Source organism: Manacus candei, unplaced genomic scaffold, assembly GCF_025592945.1.
Source record: "Manacus candei isolate 608988 ecotype Guabito, Panama unplaced genomic scaffold, ASM2559294v1 h1tg000061l, whole genome shotgun sequence".
Taxonomy (NCBI): domain Eukaryota; kingdom Metazoa; phylum Chordata; class Aves; order Passeriformes; family Pipridae; genus Manacus; species Manacus candei.
Genome location: NW_026138109.1, coordinates 7,469,867 through 7,493,646, shown reverse-complemented (window position 1 = coordinate 7,493,646; position 23,780 = coordinate 7,469,867). Strand labels below are relative to the sequence as shown.

At 44.8% G+C, this 23,780-nt stretch overlaps 1 protein-coding gene across 2 annotated transcripts in view; it reads left to right on the top strand.

Moving 5' to 3' along the window:
* DNAI1 (dynein axonemal intermediate chain 1) overlaps positions 1–23,780 on the top strand; it is a 148,493-nt gene that overhangs the window by 98,146 nt on the left and 26,567 nt on the right. For both annotated transcript variants that reach the window (XM_051804485.1, XM_051804484.1), the window contains 4 exons: positions 1,179–1,258; positions 7,800–7,948; positions 8,799–8,898; positions 21,947–22,132. In XM_051804485.1, the coding sequence (XP_051660445.1) occupies positions 1,179–1,258; positions 7,800–7,948; positions 8,799–8,898; positions 21,947–22,132 (515 nt within the window). The remainder of the gene's footprint in view (positions 1–1,178; positions 1,259–7,799; positions 7,949–8,798; positions 8,899–21,946; positions 22,133–23,780) is intronic.

The window sequence follows — 23,780 nt, the reverse complement described above, 5'->3', positions numbered from 1 at the left end:
TTGTGTTTGGAGGCTGCCCTTACTCTGCATTTAAAACTTGCTATGTTTCTAGGCTAGTAACTGCTGAACAGTTTGTTAGTGAGAAGGTTTGCAGCACCATATAGGTTGCAAAAGACCAGCTAAAGCAGTACGCTGCAGAACTCTCAGGGGCTTTGGGATTATTTGTTAGTGTTACTGAGAAATGGATTTTCAAACACTTGTCTTGAATACTTAGCAATCTATTTAAATGTTAAAAGTTCAGAGGGTATTAGAGGATTGAAATTATCTTAACAATTCCTTTGATAACTACATTTTGTTAATGTTAAAGACATAATGTTTAAGACAGCTGCAGAAAGTTCTCTGTAACTAGGTGCTTCTGAGCCTTGTCTGCTTGTCCCTGTTTCTCATCTGGTGGTTGCTGTGGGTGTCCCTGTGTCCCTGATGGTCGACAGCCTCAAGTTGCTCTGGCACTCAGCAAACATCTCATCTCCTGCTCAAGAATCCCGCTGAAGTTTTCTTTCACCAACATGTGAATTGGCTTTCTTGGATGATGACGCATCTGCCTCTGGAGCAGAAGCCTCAAAGTTTCAATGAGTCACATCCTGTTGTGGTTGACACCTGTTTTAACACAGTTCACAATGTTGCCCAATTCAGGGCTTCCGACATGAACAAGATCCTCTGTGCCTTTCTTCCCAAATCACATCCTTTGCTGAAGTGAGCCTGCTAAATGGATTCAGAGTTAAGGACAAAAAGAGCACAGGGAGGTCTGATGTGGTGATTCCCCTCTGGGCTCTTTTATGCATGGGAAACCATTTATATTTTTGTGGATACTAAAGGAACAGAAAATATCTCTTCTTTCCGGATAGGAGGGAGACCTGATCCACAAATGCTTGCATTTGTACCAGGCATTTTTAATGCTTACCAAAATGAATCCCAGTCTAAACTGTTCTTCCAGTTCCCTTCCAGTTCTTTCAGTTCCCTTTTCCCTATCTCCATTTTGGCTTTTCAAATTTCAGGTCTTGGGGACAGGCACAGCTTGGAAGGTGCTAGCAGAGGGGTGACTTTGATTTCTTCTGGGAGCTTCTGGCTAATAAATCACTTCTGAAAACACAGGCAGTGTGTGTTTACCATAGGCAGGGAGCATGTGCTGGCCAGCTGAACCACTTCTCTGTCTGACAGACCTTTTTTTCTGTTAACAGGTTGTGGGACATCATTTGATTTTCACAAAAAGATAGACTATTTGTTTCTCGTTGGTACTGAAGAGGGAAAGATCTATAAGGTAGGAATGATTCTTTATTCTTTGTTTTACACCCTCTGACCCATATGTGTCTTTCAGGTTCATAATCTGAACTGTTTGCTCAGGTGGTAACAAAGCACAACTTTAGAGCCTGGTCCTGCCCTGAGATGCCTGTGGTGAGCCTGAGACCAGCACAGTGCCACAGAGGGTCACAGGGAGCTCTCTGCAAAGGCCCAATTAAGACCCTATTTTGCAGAAACATTTTTCATGCAAACTGCATCCCAGAAAATGCTTTGTGGATTGCAGCTGTGCAAGGGAAATGCTAAGTATGATCAGAGCAGAAGTTAAAAGGCATTGATCCTCTGTCCTCATGGTTACAGGGAAATGGCAGGAAAAATATCAGAGCATTTCCTTTGTAGTCCTGTTATCCCATGAGCAGTGAGGCTAATGAAGCCATATTTCCTATGGATTAATGTCCTGCAGCCTTTTCCTTCCACAATTACACAGAATCATAGAATCGTTTAGGTTGGAAAAGACATCCAGTCCCACTTTCTCCTTGCTCTGTCTCCAGTTCGTCGCCACCCACACAAACCTTTCTCTTCCTGATCACCCCATGCTGTCCTCAGCCCAGTGATTCCACCTCCACACTATAATCCTTGGTTCCTGCAAACACTGCTGGCTATCTCCCCTCCAGTGCCCTCCTGCAGTGTGATGCCTTGGTGCCCAGCTCCAGCTGGGAGCTGTCAGCCAGCCAGCTCCAACCATGTGGTGAGGGCAGCAGCCAAGCTGTGCTTGCCCTTCCCGCACTGGGGCCACTGCCCAGATGTTTGTACTCCGCGACCATCCCTTTTCATAGAATGTGTAGGACCTTAATATTGCCAAGTCCCACATGCAGCCAGTTTTGCCTTAAATTGCCAGCAAGGTTGAAGGTTGTTTGTGAGGAGAGGTGAGCAGACAGGACACAGATGTCATGTTTTCTTGAGGAATCAAGTCAAATATAGGAAGTTTTGAGTTCTGCTGTATTTAGCCTTGGAAATAAAGCCAATAGCCTCTTACTCATACAACTGTGTTTTGCACAGCATTCCTCTGAGCTGGCTATTAAATCTGTAGCCATAGCCCTTCAAGTGTAGGTGGTGGACCATCAGCAGGAGGCTGACATGCAGAGCAGATGCATCCAGCCATCCCTAGAGGATGATGTAAACTCCTTCCTTGTATCTCACCTGCAAAAGGAACAGGAAACAGAATAAGAACCTAAAGGAAATAATATTCTGAAATCAGTATTTAGGCAAGTTGTACTTAACAAATATGTGTCCCTTCCAGAGGGATGATGCTGGTTGAAATCTCTCCCTTTGCCAGATACTATCTAGGGAGGATTTCTGAGTAGCGATCACTGGCTTTGGACAAGATGGGTGCAGAAAGGAGGTGAGAGGAGTGGAGGGGGTGCTGAGCTGTTGGGCAGTGGGCACTGAGGTAGGTGCAATGGCTTTTTGTTGATGCTTTCAGGATTCAAAGCATCTGTATAGTCATGGGCAGATGTTCTGAGTTGACTGGTCACCCACGGGACTTGGTACCCTGGGTATTGTACTCTAAATTGATGGGTACTGCTGTACTAGACTATGGTCTAGTCCTGATCAAAAGGCAGTAGGAAACCATGTTTTAAGTTCCACTGTGTTGTACGTGATGGGTGTTGGTGAGTTTGACAGTGGATGTCAGTATGAGGTGAGGGGTACCAGTTATCCTTCAGGAGAAATGTTGAGGCTGGTATCCTAGTTGGGTTCCATAGGAAAGGAAATTCCTCATGGAGGAGCACTGGATAGGAAGAGAATTTGGCAGCATTTACCTTGAAAAAGTTGTAGGTATTTCTGCCTTGAATGATCTTCAGTGAAACAAGAGCTAGGGTGACATTTTAAAATAAGTGATCTCAGCCATGAAGCCCTGCAGATATTTTAACCACTTATTGGATGGACAAATGCAGACAGATACTGTTACAAAGGATCCTCCCTTTCACAACGTTCTTGCACTGGTGAGCCTTAGTGAAAAGTGGGACCACTCTCACATTGTGCAACACTGCCCTATAAAACTCTGGTCTTCCCATGGGCAGGAAGAGCCAATCTTCCATCAAATTGTAGAAGTTAACACTGGGAAGAGAAATCTTGTGTCTAGCACAAGTAGCTGTCTATATCTCCATAGTATCTACAAAAACATGCTGAAGAGTGGTTGCACCCTTAGCATCCCCCAAGAGTTTGCTACAAACAGTTTCAAAACTTTTGGCATCAGCTGCTGCTCCAGACATTTCTCAAGGACTACCATTATGTGCTTTATTGAAACACTGCACATGGGAACCCATTATTGGAGCTACCTGTGGACTGACTCCTGGAGCCTTGCTCTGCTTGGGTGCTGGGGGCAGGGACAGTGCCACAGCAGCCTGAGTAACTCTCAGTTCCTGAAGCTGCACTGGGTGAGATGCTCAGGTCTTTGCTGCACTTGCCCTTGCCACTGCACGTTGAGTGAGAGGGACAGACCCTTTACATGTTGTCTGAGTCGGGGATCGAACATGGGCTGCTCTCCAATGGGCCAAATTTTAGATTATTTATTTAAAAAAACTGGAAAGTGAATTTCAGAGAAACAGGGGTTTTTTTGTTGTTTGGGGTTCGGTGGGTTGTGGGGTTTGTTTTTTTTCCCCCCCCAGAGACCAGGCATGCCCACAAATAACATGATGATATGTTAATTCTTTAGCTGCAGAACAATTATGGGGAAATTTTGAAAATGGCTTAGTTAATAGTGTTTCTGAAGCCAAGAAATCATTATCTTAATTACACACAGACCTATCTATTGCCCTTTTATGTAGAGGAGAAACTGTTTCTGCATTAATATGGTTCTGTAATGCAATTCTGTATGCTTCTTTGCATATCTTATTTGCTGTTTAGGAATTGTTCAGCTTTGATATCAAAAAGTATGTCTCTGAGATTCATATTGAAACATTACTGTGACTTTAAGTCTTTGGTCAGAATTACTTCCCAATAAACAGACCTTCAGCAGAAAAATTGTGATGAGATTTGAATCTCTTAATGTAATAAAGGTTTTGGTTTTGTTCAGTCTCAGGCAGTTTGAGAGTGTAACAAATGAATATAATAAAACTGAGTGCAAGACTGAATAGAAGAAAAAGGTTATTCTAATTTTAAACAAAACTAATTTCACTTGTACTCCTTCTCTCATACTAAGCACCAGAACATTTGTATATTTGTGTTCAGGACAGGATTATGTGGTTGTACAGGCGACAAAGGATGCTGGCTATTGAATCCTTATCATGCCTCTTGAGATTTCCTTAAATGACAGTAACAAACTGGTTTCTGGACAGGCTCTGACTTCCAGTGTCTCCTTATTAATAGAGATCATTTGCCTCAGTGTCTAGTCTTGCTTTGTCTTATGCAAAGTTGTTTTCCTTGTCTGGATATTTTATGACTTGAGTTCTATTCCTCATCTTCTTACCACCTTATCTTTGGGGCTTCTATGTGTTCTGTCCCGTTGTTTCTGGACTGACTGCATTTGCCATCAATTGCCACAGATTCTTTCTTTTTACCATTTCCTGTTGTTTCTCTCAGTGTGTTCACAGGCCCCAATTTCTGTTTGTAAGCTCTTCTGCAAATCTTAGCATTTCTGTTACAGATCCTCACTAGTAGCACTGAGCTAAAACTAAGCAGAGCCTCTGGTAACAGCCTGTCCACAACAGGGAATGCTTTTGTGTCAGTGGTTTCTGAAGAGCACCTGATGTCCTGAGCTGCCCGGGGGGTGCCAGTGCTGGGCAATGCTCTCTTTCTGTTGCCAGATACAAACCTTCTCTGAAAAAAGTTGCTTTTTGTATTTCTGTATTGCGTAGACTCTTAGTGTTTCTGTTAGTGAACTGAAGAAATGCTCTGCCTTATAAGGACACTAATAACCATCCATTCACCGTGGATGTGGGGGAGTATTGTGTCAGACTAACGGCTAGCGTAAACTGAAGTGCTCTTAATGAAGATTATTCATAAGTTTTGTGTCCTCAGAGTTCTCCTTTCCTCCCAGTATTCCTCCTCCATGTTTTGTAGCCTTGTCAACAGTCATCTTTGTTACCGGTTTCCTGTATTGCCATAGACACATTTTTGCTTTCCTGTCTCATCTTAAAAATACCGTTTACTATTCACACCCATATAGCATCATTTTAATAGGAGAAAAACACTTTCAGCAAATTGGAGCAGTGCTCTAGAAGATCAGACGGGCTGCACAAATGCCTTCTCCCTGAATCATCCTCTTCAGAGCTTTCCTGTCAGGAGTTAGGTGTCATATATTCCACTGGTTTTGTTTTCATCCTGACGTGTCTAATAATTGTAGGGTTCTTAAACTGAATAGTAGGGGAAGACTTTGCCAGCACTTCTTCTTGGCTCATGAACTCTTTTATTTGTGAAAGTCATACTTCTTTTATGAGCTTTTTGTCAAAGTTTGTGGTGTTTCTTCAAAATGCATCTTGGGAAGAACATGGTCTCATCTTCCACTCAAAGACCATGACAAAGGTTGTGGTGAACGTGGTGTAGGGCTGGCAGGCACTGCCAGAGCATGGTGAATGCCTTTAGGCTAAAGCAGGCACACTTCATACTTCACAAAGAGCATAGATAGGAATCTACCCTACACAAACCTTTCTGCTGCTGATTTCACAGAAAAAATGCAGATCCCTTTCCTGTCATGCAGACTGCAAAGCCAGTGCTGTGGATCAGTACACCCCAGAGCATGATGTGTCCTGTACCAGTGCCCAGAGAGCTGCATTGACCAAAGGCTCAGCCCCCACAAGGTTTTGTAAACAGAGCGCCGAGCATTACAGTGCTGTTGGATGCAGACAAATCTGGTTCAGATCTCACTCTTCAAAGTTTTCGTGTATTAGGGACTTTCAATCCACATACTTGGAAGGACAGATGGATAAAGCAGCTTCTATCTTGTGTTAATTACTTGTGACCCATTCTGTCTGTTCTCTGCAAAATGATTTTCAAAACAGCCAAGTACCAATTTTCCTTATGGCTGAACATTAAGGATTATGAAGCAAAGTTATGAAACAGGCCATTAAAGGAGATTTCCATCCCACAATTACATGCAGGGACAGTAATTCAGAGTATACAACAAACTATTAGCAAGCTATAGACACTATCAGTAAATCTCAGTGGGGCATGAGCCACTTGTTTCCGTTTCCTACCACAACAAGCCTCTGAGGGATGTAGAAGCTGCTGCTGTAGGAATGGTTTAGCACCCTTAGTCAGGTACCTGCACCAGTGAACAGGTCGGAGTACCCAGACAGTAAGTGTCATGTGTAATAAACAGTTAAGCCTTATGCTTAGTTAGAGCTTTGGTTTGCAAGAATTAAAGTCATGTAACACTTCAGCAATCCTGCTGCTCAGGCAGATGATGTGTTGCTGCATTCATTAGGGAGTAATGAAAGGTGCTGAAAAGTCCTTGCTGTGACAGTACTGAGGCAAACAGACAGAAAATCCTGAAACCAACCCCAAGCTGCCTTGTGGATACAGTTGTGTGTGAGAACACAACCAAGAGGACATTTCATGTGAGATGAGGTCCTTGTTGCTAGTGAAGGAAGCCTCTAGTGTGCTCAGAGGGGAGGGGGTTTGGGGAGGATAACTTGATTTTTCTGTTTACACAGAACTGACAGGATCTGGATAAAATCCCCTTGTAGACAAGTAGATTGTAATTTCCCACTCTCCCTCATAAGCTCACACACAAAGTGACTTTTCCAAGGCTCTGAAATGTTTTTTGCCTCTTGCAGACATTCTGCATGTTGCCATTCAGTAGCACCTGCAGTGGTGATGTTGCTGGTCTGACCCTCTCACGCGTCGTGGAGATTTGTCCAGTTCACAGGCTGCTCTTGGCTGGGTTCCAGCAGGGTCCACCAGCACGTTGGGGATGTCCCTGAGTCCTGGCCGACCTCTGCTTGTTCCCATGCCCCTCCAGGAAGTCACAAGCAGCACAACAGAAAGAGCTGTGGGGTTGTGTGATGGGACAGGATCTCTGAGCAGGCTGTCCAGTGCGATGGCAAGGAGGGAGTTTTAATAGGTTTCCAAAGTCCTTAGAGCCAAAAGTCTGATAGGACATTCTTGTGCTGAGGGTACTGTTACTGGTGGTTTTAACTGCAACACTTCAAATGCACACAGTGCTGTGTGCTCTTGAGCAGCATAGGGAATGTTTTCCCATGTCTTTCCTTTGAACCTTTCAGAGAGACACAGCAGGACCCTGGGCTGGCAGGAAGGTACTAGAGCTCCCACGATGGAGAATGGTCTTTGGGCCCTGGCTCTGGCTGTAAATCCAACTAGACAACTTCAGTTCCTATCTCTGTGTATTGCAGAGGGGAGCTCGATATTGCCTGCAAATAGGGTGAAACAGTATGTGCTAAATTACTGATTTTCTGTAGCACCCCTGGGTACCAGCCACCTCTTCCCAGCCAGCCCAGAAGATCCAGGGAGGCCATACGAATATAGAGAGGCATCTTTCTGCATGAATTTGAGCTTCAGGAGAAGGTCTAGCTCTGATTACTGAATGGTTCTTTCTATTGCAGTGTTCAAAAAGCTATTCAAGCCGGTTTCTGGATGTGTTTGAAGCCCATCACATGGCTGTGGACACAGTCAGCTGGAATCCGTTTCACTTGAAGGTCTTCATTTCCTGCAGCTCTGACTGGACAGTCAAGATCTGGGATCACACCATCAAGTAGGTCCTGCTGGGTCCTGGTGTGGGCAGGGAGGTCCAGCCTGATATGCCAGCTACACATGTCGACTCTGCTCATACCTCAGTCTCAGTTTTCCTCCTAGGTGTTGATAATGCTAATTGCTTTCTTATTTTTTGGGTCTGATGACTCAGATTTGTATTGCCCAGGAATTAGGTATAAAGTTTAGCATTCACTGCCCCAGGAACTTGCCAAGCAGTGCAGCTCAGCACAGAGCCTGGCTGCTTTACTTTGGACCTGGCTTTCTTCAGGCAGGACCTACTGTGGGAGGGTTATTCCCCTGGAGTGATGCCACAGAGAAATGTCAGGAGCTGGCTTATGGCCTCAGGGGTCAGAAAACATCCTAAGAGCCAGAGAGGCAAAAAAAAATTGGAACACTTAAAAATATGGAATGAAGTTCAGGGTTAGTGGTTGAGGAATGCCTGGTTTCAATCAGGAAATTGATTTTGTTGTAAATCAAAGTCAAATATTTCCCGTTGCCAATACTGCTCTAAGATTCAATGTTATTGTCAGAAGTCCAGAGAGGGAAAATCACTTTTTCCCATATGATTGTTAACCAGAGAGACTCCATCTTGTTGGGGAGAAGCTTTCAAAATGCTTTCAGAAAGAAAGAAATGTGCTGCCTCTCATCTCATTGTAGCAGGTCAAAATCCTGACTCTTTTGTGTTGATGCTCAGCTTTGCTTTGCCTTTGACTCAGGCCCTGGCTGTTATCTGACACAGAGAGATACACTGTCTTTCACTTCTGCAACATCCAAGTGTTCATAGCTCATTGTTACACTTCCAGAGTGGCATGTGTCCAAATGAATTCCTCTCTCTGTGTCTTTTTTTATAGGACTCCGATGTTTGTTTATGACCTGAGTTGTGCTGTAGGGGATGTTGCATGGTCTCCTTACTCCTCCACAGTCTTTGCTGCAGTCACCATTGATGGCAAGGTGAGAGGCTCTGAGCAACACTCCTCCGATTTGAGCTGAAAGAAAGTCAAGGGAGATTAGGGCTGAGCATGGGAATGGGTGAGCCCAATTTTGGCCAAGCATGTCAGGGAGCTGCAGATCCCCTACCAGCAGGAATCCACCACAGTGAGAGGCTGAGTTGGCTGCAGATTGCCTGAATTGCTTGTTGTTGTATGGCAGGATCATTTTGGTACCTCAGAACCCTTAAAGTATTAATTGCTTTTTGATCAGTCTGATTACAGAGGACACAAAAGTCATAAAGCAACAGAGAAGAGGAAACCTGGGCAACAGCATTTCTTACTCTTTCTCCCCCTTGAAGTCTACCACACCCTTACAAGCAACAGGGCCAGAAATCCCTCGGCTGCAGCCCGATCATGCAAACAGCTGATGTTAAATCAGCTTATAAAGCCAGAGTGCTTTCAGCAGGTGCTGAGGATCAGCTGCACATCTCACTGCAGCCTTGACAAGCCCATCAGAAATGCAAGTGGGCCTTCTCCTCTAGGCACAGGGGCTTCTTGAGGACCAAGCTACCCCAGCATCTAGCACAGGAAAACTTCCCTGTAGTCCTAGTTTGCTCCTTTTACTCCAGGGAAGGAGGTACTCAGAGGACAGAGAGAAGAACAGGGTTCAGGAAACAGGCTTCTTTTTCCTATGCTTTCCTGCCTTTGGCATACATATCCCTGGGCATTAATCCCTCACTCCTTTTCAAAGTAGGTGTTGCAAATGCACACAAATCCCTTCCTGCTCTCCTGTAGACCTCATCAGTGCAGGTGTGCAGCTTGCACATGATAGGATTGAAATACTGAACTCCTCAGTGCATCCCTGGGGATGGAGAGATGAGTCTCGAGATCAGAACTTCCCTAGTATGAGCTGACATCAGGGCAGTGGTTCCAAAGATTCAAGGTAAAGAGAAGTTATAGAATAAAGTGGTTATATGTTTATATTGATATTAAAAAAATCAATTTAAGTGGTATGCCTAGGGTCAGCCAATAGAATTTTGTTTCAATAAATATAATCAACATATTCCCACAATGTGAGGCTGTCACCAAGAGTAATAATTTGGTAATGAACTCCTTAGACCAGTCCTAATATCGAGATCACAGCAGTTATATTTTTGGCTCTAGCCATCCATTGCAGTACCTCAGATGGTTAATTTGGGCTTGGTGAGTAGCCAGGAAATGTAGCTATCCATCAATACTGGTTTAGTGCTGTGAGGCCACGTTGCTTTGCCACCATGGGCTGTATGTTTAGCTGGTATAAACTGGAAAGTCTGTGCAGTTTGGCCAAAATTACTCTAGCAAAAGGATGGCCTTTATGTATCTCTATCATTGAACTGATGCCTTGGAAACTTTATTGCAGTTTAACCTTTGTGTTATAGCAAGAAAATAATTTCACTGATACATTGGCTCAGGCTGTGAATTTGTCTCTCCCAAGCTAAGTAATAGAAATCTCTTCACTGGGTCATACGGTCTCCCTGTAAACTCAGGATGCCACAGCCTAGCCACGTTAGCTGGAGCATCCACGGGCCTGGAGTTCGTATGAGGCTATGGATAAGGCAGAAGCCTGCTTGACTTGGCAGCACTGCACCCAGGGTGCCTTACCTTGGCTGTCCTACCTTGGCTCTAAATCAGTGATCCTAACTAGAACCTAATCTAACAGGATCTAATTCTGCTTTATGCTTTTTATCCCAAACTCCAAGAAGAGTGGCCATCAACCAGAAACAGCCCAAAACTGTGCTGCCTAGAAGGACAGGTCCAGGCAAGAGCTGCTGGGCCTGTGTTAGCTGTGTTAGCTACTAACTATGCTGGCTGCAGCAGGGTGTTTCTGAGACATAGCTTAGTTTCCATTGTTCAACAGAACCTTCTAGATCTGCAGTGGAAGGGAAATAAGTAGCTGTTTACAGCCATTTTATTTCTGGACATATTCCACTTTGTAGCAGAGTGCACTTCTTGAGGATAACTCAGCACTTCACAAAGGGCAGGCTCCATTAATGCTGGGAAAAAAATCTACGTTAACAGGATGTTCTATGATTCTACAGTACAGAAAAGTACAGGATATGGAGCCAGAAAATAAAACATTAAAGGCCTCTTGTTCATAAACAGCCTCTATCTTTGCATCTGCACGTAATCATGCCTGAAAAATTTGAAGGTTGCCTGGAGGTGGTTTTAAAATCAGACCCTAATTGCAGTCTTCAAGAGATACCTGGCATATTTTGTAAAACACTTTTCCTTATTCAAGCTGATGCTATGTTTCCAAAACGTGTTCATGAGCCCCCTAAGACTGACTCGGAAATTGGGGCATTTTTGAATCTAAAAATCTCTCAATCCACATGAATCCAGGAGGTGGGGACTTAATAAAAGCTGTAAATATCAGGGGCATTATGATAAAATGTGTTTGTTGGCAGCTGAGAATCTGCTTTGGACAGCACTGCCTCTTCATAAATAACCGGAACATGGATATTCTGCCACTGGTGCAGTGGATAGTAACTGCTGCTATTGCTCTCCATCATATTCTGGGTAATTTCCTTAGTCTCCTGCTTTGCCTGTTGGCCATTTTATTTCAGAATGAGCATAAACGATTTGCAATGAAAATTGAAATAAAATAAAATGATCATCAAGATGTGCACATACATGCCAACACTTCCTGGAAAAAAACCTCCCACTTCTAGAACTAGGTGCCTAAATAAGTGACCTGATTTAAAAAGGGCTGGTCAGCCAACTGCTTTTATGGAAGCTACTCTCTGCTGGATACACTCAGAGTGGTTGCTACAGAGCATTCAGCTTTGGTTTCAATCAGTGTGCAAAGTCCACTGCAGTTTTGCCATGTGATTGCATTTCAGGTGACACTTACATTCCTTGAAGACTCCACAATGGTTCCTAAAGCAGACAGGTGGAGAGATCTGTTATTTCTAAATATGATTCTTCCAACTCGCTTGGCTGACAGAATCTCTGTGATCTCTCCGGGCCATCTCCTACAGAGCCCTGAGTGCAGATACTGATGTGATTGTAAGTGAAATAAAATGAGGTTAGAGAACACCTTGTGTTGTAAGTGGTAAAAGCCTGACATGAAGAAAAAGACTGGCTGGGATGAGAGATGTGCTTTGGAAATCAAAAGAAAAAAAAATTGGAGGTAGATTTGAATACCTAGACCCTTACACTTAGGGTTCAGGAAATCTGGGGGTGTTGGATATCAGCTTATGGTAATGACACAGGGCAGACAAATAGGAGGGGTGGAATTAAATCCTGTGACATTCAGCAGCATTTGCCTTTGGGAGTTTGTTTAAAGTCCATCTCAAACTTGTGCCTAAAGCAGGGGGGAAGAAAACCCTGAAACATGTAAAGGCGGGAATCACACCTGAAATTTCCTTTTGGGTTTCTTTTACTTACTTTCCTTAAGTAAGGAAATGGTTTTGGCATTTCCTCCACTTCTGGGCATGCAGCTGCTTTTTTGTGCTGAATTCATGCATGAATTATTAGCACTGTTAAAATAGCCAAAGACACCTATGTCACCAGTGTCCCGAGATGTCTGGATCCCAGGCTGTGGGCCACAGCTGCCCCATGCAATGACTGAGATGGTGTCGGCAAGCTGGGCTTGTTCAGCCTGGAGGAGGAACCCACCAGTGTGCCAGGAGGTAATTTTTAAGTTCGAGCCAAACTCTTCACAGCAGCACATGAAGCAATGATGAGACACAACAGCTGGAGTGAGTTGAAATGAGAGGTTTGGGCTGGATATAAGGAAAAACTTTAGCTGTGAAGGCAGGTAAGGAATGAAATAGCTTGCCCAGAGTGGCTGTACCATCTCTGTCTATGGAGGTTTTCAAACCCAGATTGGGTAGAGCAACCACATCTGACCTCAGAGCTGAGCCCGCTTTAGGCAGATGGACTTCGGGGGATCATTTACAACCTGCAGTACCTTCTAACCCTATGATGCTATGAAATGTCCTGTGCAAAAGGGAGGATCCCAGGGATTTTACAACAGGCTGGGGAACATCCACTAAGTGCAAGTCCATTTACTCTCATGATTTTGAGGGCTGTGTTCTTCATTACTGATGCAGCAAGAGGAAGGTGATATTATAACCATCTTTAGTAAATATTGATAGCCTCAAGATAAATGTCATCCAAGTATGCACTCTACAGAGAAAACTGGTCATACATACACTCCAGGGCTTTTCCCCATTAGTGAAGCTGTTGACCTTTCAAGATGTGAAATTCTTGAAATAATACAAACCTTCAGGAAATCAGTGAAAGGTTTTTGCTGCTCAGGAAGCAAATGTGCCCTTTCCTGCTTATATAAACTTATTTTACTGTTTTGTACAACTGTTCTGAATAAGAAGTCTTGAAGACCAGCTTTCTATTGTGTCTCACTCACGGGATAACACGGCAAAGTTATTCTGCCTACTGGTCTTGATGCCCATTCTTTCCCAGGTGGGAGAGAAATGTTTAGTGCATGTGTGCACAGAGCAGTTTGCACAAACTTGCTGCCTATTTAGCACTGACTGGAAGCAAAAGCCAGTCTGTCTTTAAAAGCATGAACGATTTTGCAGATAAGAGGCTTGTTAAACCTTTAAGATTTGCAAATATTTCACTAGGTATTTTGGGCTTAATCCTACCTCTCTTTGTAGGGCATAAATCAGAGGTCGAAGCAGACCCCTCAGCATCAGCTGATGCTTTTGCCCAGGGGTGTCAGGACAATGAACATGACTACAGATGTCCCTGCTGCATTTGAGTCTTTCCTTCAACGCTTCTGCAGTAGCCCATGGGGTTTATCCAGGCCTTGTGGGGCCACCACTACCTCTGCAGGGCTGGACAAAGTCTTTCCTGGCTCTTTGCACCATGGTTAGGGAAATGGTGGGGTGTAAAAGCAGTAAATGAGCACAAGTCTCTTTGCTGTCACTCACCAGGACCTTTGAGTAGGCTAAAGTGGGCAGGAGCTTTCTTAAAATAGCTTTGAAATTGTATTTACAGCAGAAGTGATGGTTTTCTTGTAAAACTGTTCATTTTCTTCTTCTGCAAAACCTAAAGGTCGTATAGGAACCAAGTCTGCCTTTTTCTGCTTCATAAACACATGTGAATGAAAAAATTGCTTTAACAGCATCTCAGAATATTTTGTTTGTTGATTTACCTATTAGACTTTGCATAAAAACCTGCTGGGAGCACAGAGTCCATCGGGAGAGTCTACAAGAGTTTATAAAGCTGCTTGTCTCTGCTCTTTGTTACTGGCCACTGCTAAGAATGGTTCCTCACTGGTTTGAATTTGCAAGTTTGGACCTCTGGTGTTTTGGCCACAGAGAGCCTCCAGCTGTCTGTCCTGTCCTTCTGTACAGAGACAGCAGCTCCTGAGCCTTGATCTTTATTCCTTGGCATTTTATAATGACCTGAATCTGTGCTGGTTCATTTTAAATGCCAGTCTCCAAACCATGACAGTTCAATATCTGCCTTATGAACAGCTTTGCTGGCCTGCCATGGGGTGCAGGTGGCAGAGAGCAGTGACTGCCTCTCCCATCAGACATGATGCTGCTCTTCCTTGTGCAATTGCCTGCCTTTGCCCATGCCCCAGTCTCCAGTGCTGACTCTACCTGGCAGAGCATAGCCAGGACCCTGCCAACATGTGGAGACGTGGAGCTTGGTCATAATCCATGAGGATGGAGTTTCAGCCTGACCTCAGGGACTGGGCTGTGGGTCACAGTAGAGAGGTCACAGAAGGACTGGCACAGATGGTATGTATTCATGTAGCACAGCCTTGGAGGTTTGTCCTGAGACACTTAAGGGACTGGTTGAAACAGTCTCCCTATTCTTTATCAGGTATTTGTGATGGGATGGCAGAGTAGGGAAGATTGGAGGAAAGACTCTTCGCCAGTATTCAGGATGACGACAGTGCAGAAGAGATTAGCCAGCCTAAATATGCTATCCACAAAGATCCTGGGACAAATCATTGATTGTTCTATTTGTAAGCACTGGTAGATCAAGGAACAGGCAGTCTAGTGAGGCTTTAGTAAGGCCATATCACATGAAACTGGTCTAATCTGTTCTTGAGAGTAACAGGCCCAGTAGATCAGAGGAAGGGGATGTAACACACGCCTATAAGTTGATTTCAGAAACATGATTGGCACAAGTTCATAAGCAAACTACAAGCAGGAGAGCAGGTGGATATGACATGATGGAAATCATCCTCAGCAGAGTGTGCAGGGATGCTTCGGGGACTGGGCTGGCGCTGAAACCCAGCAGTAATTGTGAGGGGACTAAGCGGGCAAGACTTATGAGTGCTTTAGTGCCAGAACTGAAATTGTAAACGAGCGTGACAGCCTCAGCAGCAATTTGCAATCAGTGAGATGAAATTCAATAAAGACACAAACTAAATGTGCAATATTAAATGAGCACTAACTGGGGAAGCAGGAGGACCTTGAGGGAGGTTGTGGCTGGGGACTGCCTGTGCTGCCATGCTCTTGCTACTCCGTTCTTCTGAGCCAAACCTGGGACATGCAAGGGGCAGTCACTCCAGTACAACCTGAGCTCAGGCTGAGTGGGCTTTGTATACTCTGAAAGGAAAGGTCATCTCTGCTGTGCAGGAGGGATTGCAGCTGCTCTCAGCCTGGTAAGTACACGAGTTCAGCACAGATTAGTTTCTGTGTTTGACATTCACCTTTCAGAAGCGATTTGAAAAGTAACATTGAATTTATTACAAACATGAAGAACAGGAGTCTTTGTGATTCATTCTAAAGCATGATATTAATGTTAAAGAGGAAAAAACAATAGTCACAGGCAACATACAAGAATCCTATTAGACCAAGCTGAAGTGCAACTAGCTCAGGGGTAGGCTGTATCAGCTATTTAGCACCAGATAACAGCATTCAAAAGTGTGCAGGACCAAGATTATCTTAATCGTGGAGGCTTTCAGAGAAGAGCCAGGCTGGCACAAGTGGTGACAGACAAGGAAGTTAGCTTGGATGAACAAGTACTTTCTTGTTAAACAGTATCTCAGGGTTTCCAAAACAGGCCGAATGCTCCTCAGCCTGTCTGAATGAATAGCAGCTCTTCTCCATGCTGAGGCTTTAATTTCTTACTGAGTCGTGGGAGCTGAGTCAAATCAGCTGAGGCTGATGCTGTTTTCCTACCATATCAAATTGAGAATGACCCAATTCTTACTGAATGAGAAGGAGAGACGAGGAGGCCTTAGAGTGAAGCAGCTCCCACAGTTAAGTCAGGTGACATGGGCGTTCTTTTCCCTGCTGTGTCACGCGCCTGGGAGCAGTGGGCTGGAATGCTACAGGGCAGAGGGATGTGCTGAGCCCTCTCCCATACCCCAGGACATGCAGCTAGCTCTTGGCTGGCAAAACTCAGCTGGCTCAGCCCAAAAAGTAGCTTTCACAAATGCCTGCTCATCCTCCAAGCTTGATGGTGCCTCTGAACATATCTGTAACAGAGCTAGGGTCTCTTCTTTCAGCAGTAATATGAAAGTGCTGTGAAAGCCCATGAATTTTAGGGACTGCCTAGTGCTGGGATAAGGACAGCTGGACCAGGATTCCTGTGTTGTCATTGCAGAAGCGGGGAGGCAATGAATGTTTTCTGAGTCAGTTCTCCTTTCTTCCTGCCAAGACCCTGAATGCCCTGGGTGTCAGAGGGACTAAGGACCATCTTACAATGCTCATTTGTAACTCAAAAATGTCCTCCCAGAGAAAATTAACTGTGTTGGAAGCTCTTCTGGCTACAGTTGGCAGTATAGAAATCATGCAAAGTAAGGCCTTCACCTCATGGCAGCTTGGCTTTGACACAAGCTGTGAACAGCCCTGCCTGCCCAGTGCCTTTGGGATGCTCCAGCAGCTGTCTTGGTACCTGACAGCTGGGGATGGCCTGCCCACTTGTTAAACATGTTACCTGAGAGTTTGAAACAAATCGTCTGTGGAGTTTGCAAATGGATGATTCAGTCAAGAAAATGAGGTAAATTGATCACAAAGGACAGTGAAAGCCAAGCACTGAAAGAGATGTCAACTGGTAAAGGACAGCATGGTATTAAATTACCCCTCACCTTTTTCTCTTTGTTGCCGAGTTACCAGGCACATCTGCCTTGTTTTTGCACTTCTATATATCTATATATCTATCCCCCCAGCCTTGGTTCAGGTTGCCATCAGGTTGTTTTTGAACATGTTAGCATTGTCCAGACCTCTGTTGGGGAGTGAAGGCTTGTAAGGCTGGAATAAAAGGACAGTGAATGCTGCAGCCATTGCAGACCCATCAGGGGTTTGAGGCATAAAGTAAAGGCAGGGTAGGTCAAAGTAGCTCTTCAGCTCCCTTCTTCATAGGCCACAAAAATCAAGTACTTTGTTTTGCTGGCAGAGAAGTTTTTCTGTTTAGAAGGTCCAGCTTCCCTGCATATCCCTTTGCATTTCCCTCCCTGGTGCTGCAGAGTAGGGGCTGACAAAGGGTATAAGGACAGAGGGCTTCAAGTCACCTCAGAGCTGTTGAACACATGAGAGCCTGGGCTGGCTTTCAGGCTGTCAGTGCAGTTTGTAGAGCAGGTGGGGAGAAATGAGTTGTTCAAAACTCTGAGCATGGTTTGATGCTAGAGGTGTGGTACTAGCCTTGGACATGAACTGTGCCATCCTTACAGTGCAGCTATGTGGAGCCTCAGTGGGGAACAGCTGGATTTTGGGAGGTGGCATGCATTTACATGATTCATAGACAGTAGAGCTGTTGGTCTGGATGCAACTGAATTAAATTTCTTCTCTGGCTGTTTAGGAGTCAGGAATGAAGGAAGCTCTTTATGTCAAATATTTCTGCAACTGTAACACAGTAGACTTAGATCCATTATCGCCTGTACATCAGGCATGGAGGCTCTGCTGTTACTGTAATGGCAATTTAGAATTGTTCTTATTGGATAAAAACCATCAGAAATTGTAGAATTCACCTGTCCCCACCTTAGAGATAACTGGGCATCTGCTTAAATTCAGTGTTGCTTTTCAGGGACTACTGACTTATCAGAGTTGCTGTCCTTCCATCAAGAGGTTTGCTTTGAGCATCTGCCTGGCGTATCTACATCAGACTGTCCAGCACTTTGGTAGTGTGGGTCTAGGTTTCTTTTGATTGTGGTTGATGCCAGCTCATAAATCCCCATGCTGCAAGGAACTGCTTAGCTTAGGAACCTGGGCTTCGCCTGGAAGTGGGACGTGTTCTCCTGTGCTTTCTTGGAGTGGGTATGGAGGTTTAAAGGGATCATAAATAAAATCACTGTTGGAGTCATTGGTTACTGCCCAGAGCTTTATTCCCCTGCACTTAAGCTGGGGGGAGCAGAAGAGAGTTCTTGCACTTTCCTATTTTGGACATTTTCAGATTTCTTTTACCTCTCTCTCTCTATGCCTTTTTCCAGATTTCTTGTTCTTGGAGTCTGATTTATGTTCCTTTGAACAAGTGACCACATATTGTTCTTAAGGACTCTGTAAAGAAGAACTGAAGTGCCCTTACCTGTTTTATTTTTAGCTTACAAACAGAAAAAAATAGAAGGTATCTACTGTGGTCTGCAAGCAGTAGAGCTCCAGATCCTGCAGGTTCCTGATTTGCTTTTATGGGATCTGAAGAAAGTATCTGATAGAAGCAAGTTCATTGTAAGGAGGCTCCTGTTCCCTTCTCTGCTGACACACACCAAAATAGAAACACTCTGAAAATCAGAGGTTTGAAACCTTCACTTTGTAGCTTCTGTATTGCTCTGGGATGAGTGTGGGTGAGCAAGTGTGATGGCCCCAGGTCTCAGCACCTGCAGTGAGGGACCAGCTTAGGCAGCATGAGAAGTGGGGTGCAGAGCTGGCAGAAAAGGGGGGGGTTATTCACTGGTTACCTCACTGGTCTGTGAGCTCCAGAAGGGTACTGATACAAATAACAACCCCTGTAAAAATGCCCATTTGCACCAGCTACCTGACAATGTCTGAGTATTAGGTCTCATCTGGGTGCTGCTGAATGAGTTCCTTCCCCTGGAACCTCTGCTCCATGGATAGAGGTTGGATGTGTCTCTGGTTCTGGTCACCCTGCTGCCCCTGAATCTGATACTCGAGTCACATGTGGAGTTGGGTGGCACTTCTGTGTGCCATGGTTGATCTTTGCTGGATCATATACTCTGAGAGGGCTCATCTCACAAGACCTGAGAGGCCATATCTGCCTGCAAGTGGTGATCTGTACTCTGGAGGGACAGGGGCCACTGTGGCAGTGGGATGGAGAGAACCTGTGTGTTTGCTGATGAGTCTCTGGGGTGGGAGATCCAGCTGGATCCTTCTCTGTAATCCTTAATCCCTGGACTTGAGCCAGCAGGGCAGCTCATGGGAGCAGGAATCTCAAGGAGACTGAAGGTTTTCAGTCTCTCATTCTTTGGGCAGAAAGCCCTGCCCAAAGCCCAAGGCAGCTCTGCAGATGGTGCTAGTCACATGTCGCTTTGCTGCTTTGCAGCACTGTTAACCTTCCTCAAGTTGTGGGAAGCCCTGTGCCCCTTTTAGGGTATTCCCAAAGCACCAAAACCAGTGTTGGTCTGATCCTGTTTCCCCCTCTCCTGAGAGTAGCCATAAGCCTTTAAATCAAAGCTTCTGAAGTCCTTCCTGGTGCCTCTGGCCCACCCCTTCATCTGCTGCATCTGACAGCTGATATGAGGCTGATGTTTCCAGCCGAAGTACTGAAATAGTTTGTTCTTTTCCATGATTCCCTTGGCAAAGGAAAACAAGCCCATTTGTTTAGAAGCTCATAAAAGAGGAGCTTTATAGTAGGAACATTCATAAACTTGTTTGCTTTTGACCTTCTCCACACTGCTGATGGTTTCGAGTTCTCATCCCAGGCATTGTGCTTGTCTCGGCTGCCCGTGACATTTTTGAAAAACAGCCTCACCCAGAGTAATTTAAATTACTCAGCACTCCAACACTGAGCCTTCGGACATGCTGTCTTTCTCCAGTGCAGAACTGGGCAGGATATGCAGGTGGGATACAGTGACAGCCTTACAGAGAGCAGTGCAGACCTGGCCACTAATTCCCTGTTGCCTTTTTCTTTTTTAACTAGATTAAATAATGCTGCTCAAGCAGAGGGAATTTCCCAGGCTCTTAGGTTACTAAATTAATAAAAGTGTATTCTGTGAAGGCAAGAAATTAGATCTTTAGTGAGTGTGGGTCATGGGAGACTGATAGGCTTGAAAGAGTGTTTGTTCTTTTTTACAGAATAGGTAAGACAGCAGGTGTAAAGTACAAGCCAGGACAACCACCTTTATTTATGTCTAGGGACAGGAAATTGGAATTACCTTTGCTGGACTCTGAGACCTCGAGTGTCAGGTCGAGATTCAGTATTTAATGCTGGCATCTGATATTTTGAGCAGATAAAAATGCTGCCATGCTTTCACCTATGCTTTTTTTGACTGGGGAAGAGCTCTCCAAACTGCAGATCCTCATCTGTGGCTGATTGTCTTTTGGAGTTATACTGTCATGGATTTCTTCAAAATATGCCTGAGAACCCTGTCCACTTTTCAAGTGTTTTCCCATCTGGAAAAGTCTTATTTTACTTCAGTCTGGAAGGAGTCTCCCTCCTCTTGTTTTTTTGCATTGGTAAAATCTTTGTTTACTCTGGCCAGACCAAGGACATCACGAATTGCTACTGGCATAGGGCTTTTCGTCATAGGAACACAGAGCAGCTCATGAAACTTTTGTTTGCACACGGCCCAGCTCTTTGCTATACATGGATTCAGATAAAATTGGTGTGTAATGGTAAGGTAAATGTACTGATTTGATACAAAACCTTCCACGCTCTTTGGAATAAGCTTTCGTAGGGTAGCATTGTCAGATTTCAGATTCAAATTGTGAGCATGGCGTACTGTTGAAATTATATGATTCCTCTGTCTCTTAAGTGCTGGTAAACAAGACACAGCTGTCAGGAGGTGTTCAAGTAGTTCAGTCCTAATTTCCCCTATATTCCCACTGTACTTGTTAGCATAAAATACTCCCTTTGTTAGTTTTTCTGAAGACAGAAAAGGGAAGAGAAATGTAAAGCTGAAAGTTTCATGATGGACACCAGGTGGGAGTCCACCATGCTGCAGACTGCTTGCCTCAGCACTGGGGAAGAGAGGAACATCATGTTTTATTAGCCTTTGCAGTCTGTATCAATAACAGGAGCAAATTGCAGTTATTGGGAAATAATGTTAAATTAATACATTCTCTCGAGTAACTGCCACTGCTCCCTCTGGAGTCTTAATGAAATGTGAATTATCATGCACAGCTGGTGATGTGGCAGGTCTGTGTCACTGCTATATCAGTGCCAGAGGTCTGAGGTCCATGCCAGTGGGAATCCTGCCTGAGTGGATCCTCAGGTCTGTCTCCCTCCATCCTCACCTTTCCCGTTTGGCAAATCTTTACCTGGCACTTGTCTTGATGCTGTGGGAGAAGGACATGTGTGCAGGTGTAATGTCTGAAGCAGCTGGACTGGGCTACCAGCAGAGCTGTCCTCTGCTTCCCTGGCACTACCCCAGGGTACACCCTTGATCATACTGTCCCTGTTCCCATCACTTCCCTATTACTTACTGGTTTGAGTCTTTATTGTTATTATTAAGCTGGAAATGTTAGAATGCTCTGTAACAAACAGCAATCAGAATTTCTGACAGCATTCCCTGTTTTGGGCATCAGTCTGTGTTAGACTCTGATTTAACACCTGTTTGTCTCATTACTTCCACTGAGAAGGGAGATTAAGACCTGTGGAGTTACAATGCTGGCTCTGAGACTTCTCCAGCCTGGATCAGCTGGAGCCTTGCCAAGGCTTGCACCCGCAGCAGAGAAGTGGTCCTTGTTCCATGAGACCTTGCAGGAGAAGGACAGTCCCTCACAAGCTGCACAAGTGGCTTCTGCACACTGATTACTTAAAAGAGAACCATGGCCCTGACCACAGATGGCAATTGTGTGCTGAGGCTGGGATATTTCTTCCATGGGACCTTTTCTCTCTGATTTCTCCAGCCAGCACTCTGCTGCTGAGGGATGTTCTTACCTAATTATTCCTGTTTGTGTTCTTTGCCCTTTTTTTTTCCCCAGGCCCATGTGTTTGATCTGAACATTAATAAACATGAAGCTCTCTGCACCCAGCTAGTGGTGACCAGGAAGAAAAATAAAACAACCCACATCCAATTTAATCCTGTCTTCCCTGTTATCATTGTTGGAGATGAACGAGGCCTTATCACATCCTTGAAGCTCTCTCCCAACCTGCGCAAGATGCCCAAGGTAAGGATAAGCTGCATTCCCCTCATGGATGTACCAAACAGGTCTCTTCATGCCTTATCACTGTCCCCTCTCCTTCCTTGCAATAGTGTTGGCAAAGCTGCTCTCTCTAGAGAGGTGCTTCCAATTACCTCAAACCTCTTGGGCAGAATGTTAAATCCATGCCTCTGTTCCACTATGGGTAGGAAGGCTCAGTTTGCTCCTGAGCAGGAGTGGGGACTGGTGGGAAAAGGATTTGCTGTCCATGGGCAAACTTTTTCACCACGATTCAGACAAGCTCTGATCCAGAAGCTCTGCAGAGGTTCATTTGTTTCCCAAAGCTCACATATTTTCTGAGCTTTGGGTTTTACTTGCAGAACTCTTTGTAAAAAGTAAAGGAGAACCCAACACTTTCCCAAGTCCTCCCACAAAACCTGTGCTACCTGTCTTCTTGTGCTACTGCATCAGAGCCTGTCCCCTGACCACCATGTCAACTGTTCTGTAAATGAGTAAGTAGTGTTCTTTAATGTGTGAGGAGACTTGGGATCCTTATCTCAAGTGACAGCAATGAGATACATGTGCCTCTGTGAGTTGGTGAAGTATTTTTCCTTCCCAACTGTGAGGGCCAGTTGTGAAGGATGATGATCTCTCTCACACAGATCCATTACTGGACTTTTTTTCTGGTCTTCATCCAGCTATAAGTTGAATTGCTGTAAATGCAGTGTCCTTTCTGAGCCCTTGTAATTCTCATATCCAGTTGTCTTGTGTTAAGTGGAGTCTTTCAGTTTCAGGCTTTTTAGAACCAATCCAGGAAAGCAATCTCTCAAGATGATCATCTTTTATTTATGTACTCCCAAATGTTTTATATACTCTACTAATCTGCTGTATTAGGTAGGGTCTTTGGCCAGGAACTAATCGCACTGGTGTCACACCACAGTCTTCAGAGTGATGTTAAAAAAGTTTCTTCAGCTGGATGCCACTGGAAATGTGAATCTTTCCCTGTGCTAAGAGGGCACAGAAAACATTAGCATGGCAGTTTGTTTGGAGCTGAGCTGTGGGGGGCTGTGGAGGAGAATGAGTCCTTTCTGGGTGTGGTTGAGCACAGTGTCTGCCCTGGACCCTTGTTGCACAAGGCCTTAAGCAGTGGAGGTGGGTCACACACACATAAATGTGGCTGCTCTCCTCCACTCCACTCCCGAGCTGTGGGCTGAGCAGCACCCAGTAATACTGTGCTGTGGATCAGAATCATGGAGTGGTTTGGGTTGGAAGGCACCTTAAAGATCATCTTTAAAGTCATGGTCAGGGACACTTTCCACTAGACCGGGTTGCTCAAAGTCCCATCCAACCTGGCCCTGAACAGTTCCAGGGATGGGGCATCCACAGCTTCTTGGGGCAACCTGTGCCAGTGCCTCACAACCCTCACAGTAAAGAATTTCTTCCTAATATCCAATCTAAACTTGCTCTCTTTCAGTTTGAAGCCATTCCCCCTTGTCCTGTCAGTACATGGACTTGTAAAAAGTCCCTCTCCATCTTCCTTGTAGGCTCCCTTAAGGTACTGGAGGCCACAATTAGGTCATCTCAGAGCCTTCTGCTTTCCAAGCTGAATAATCCAAATTCTCCCAGCCTTTCCTCCTGGGAGAGGTGTTCCAGCCCTCTGATCGTCTTGGTGGCC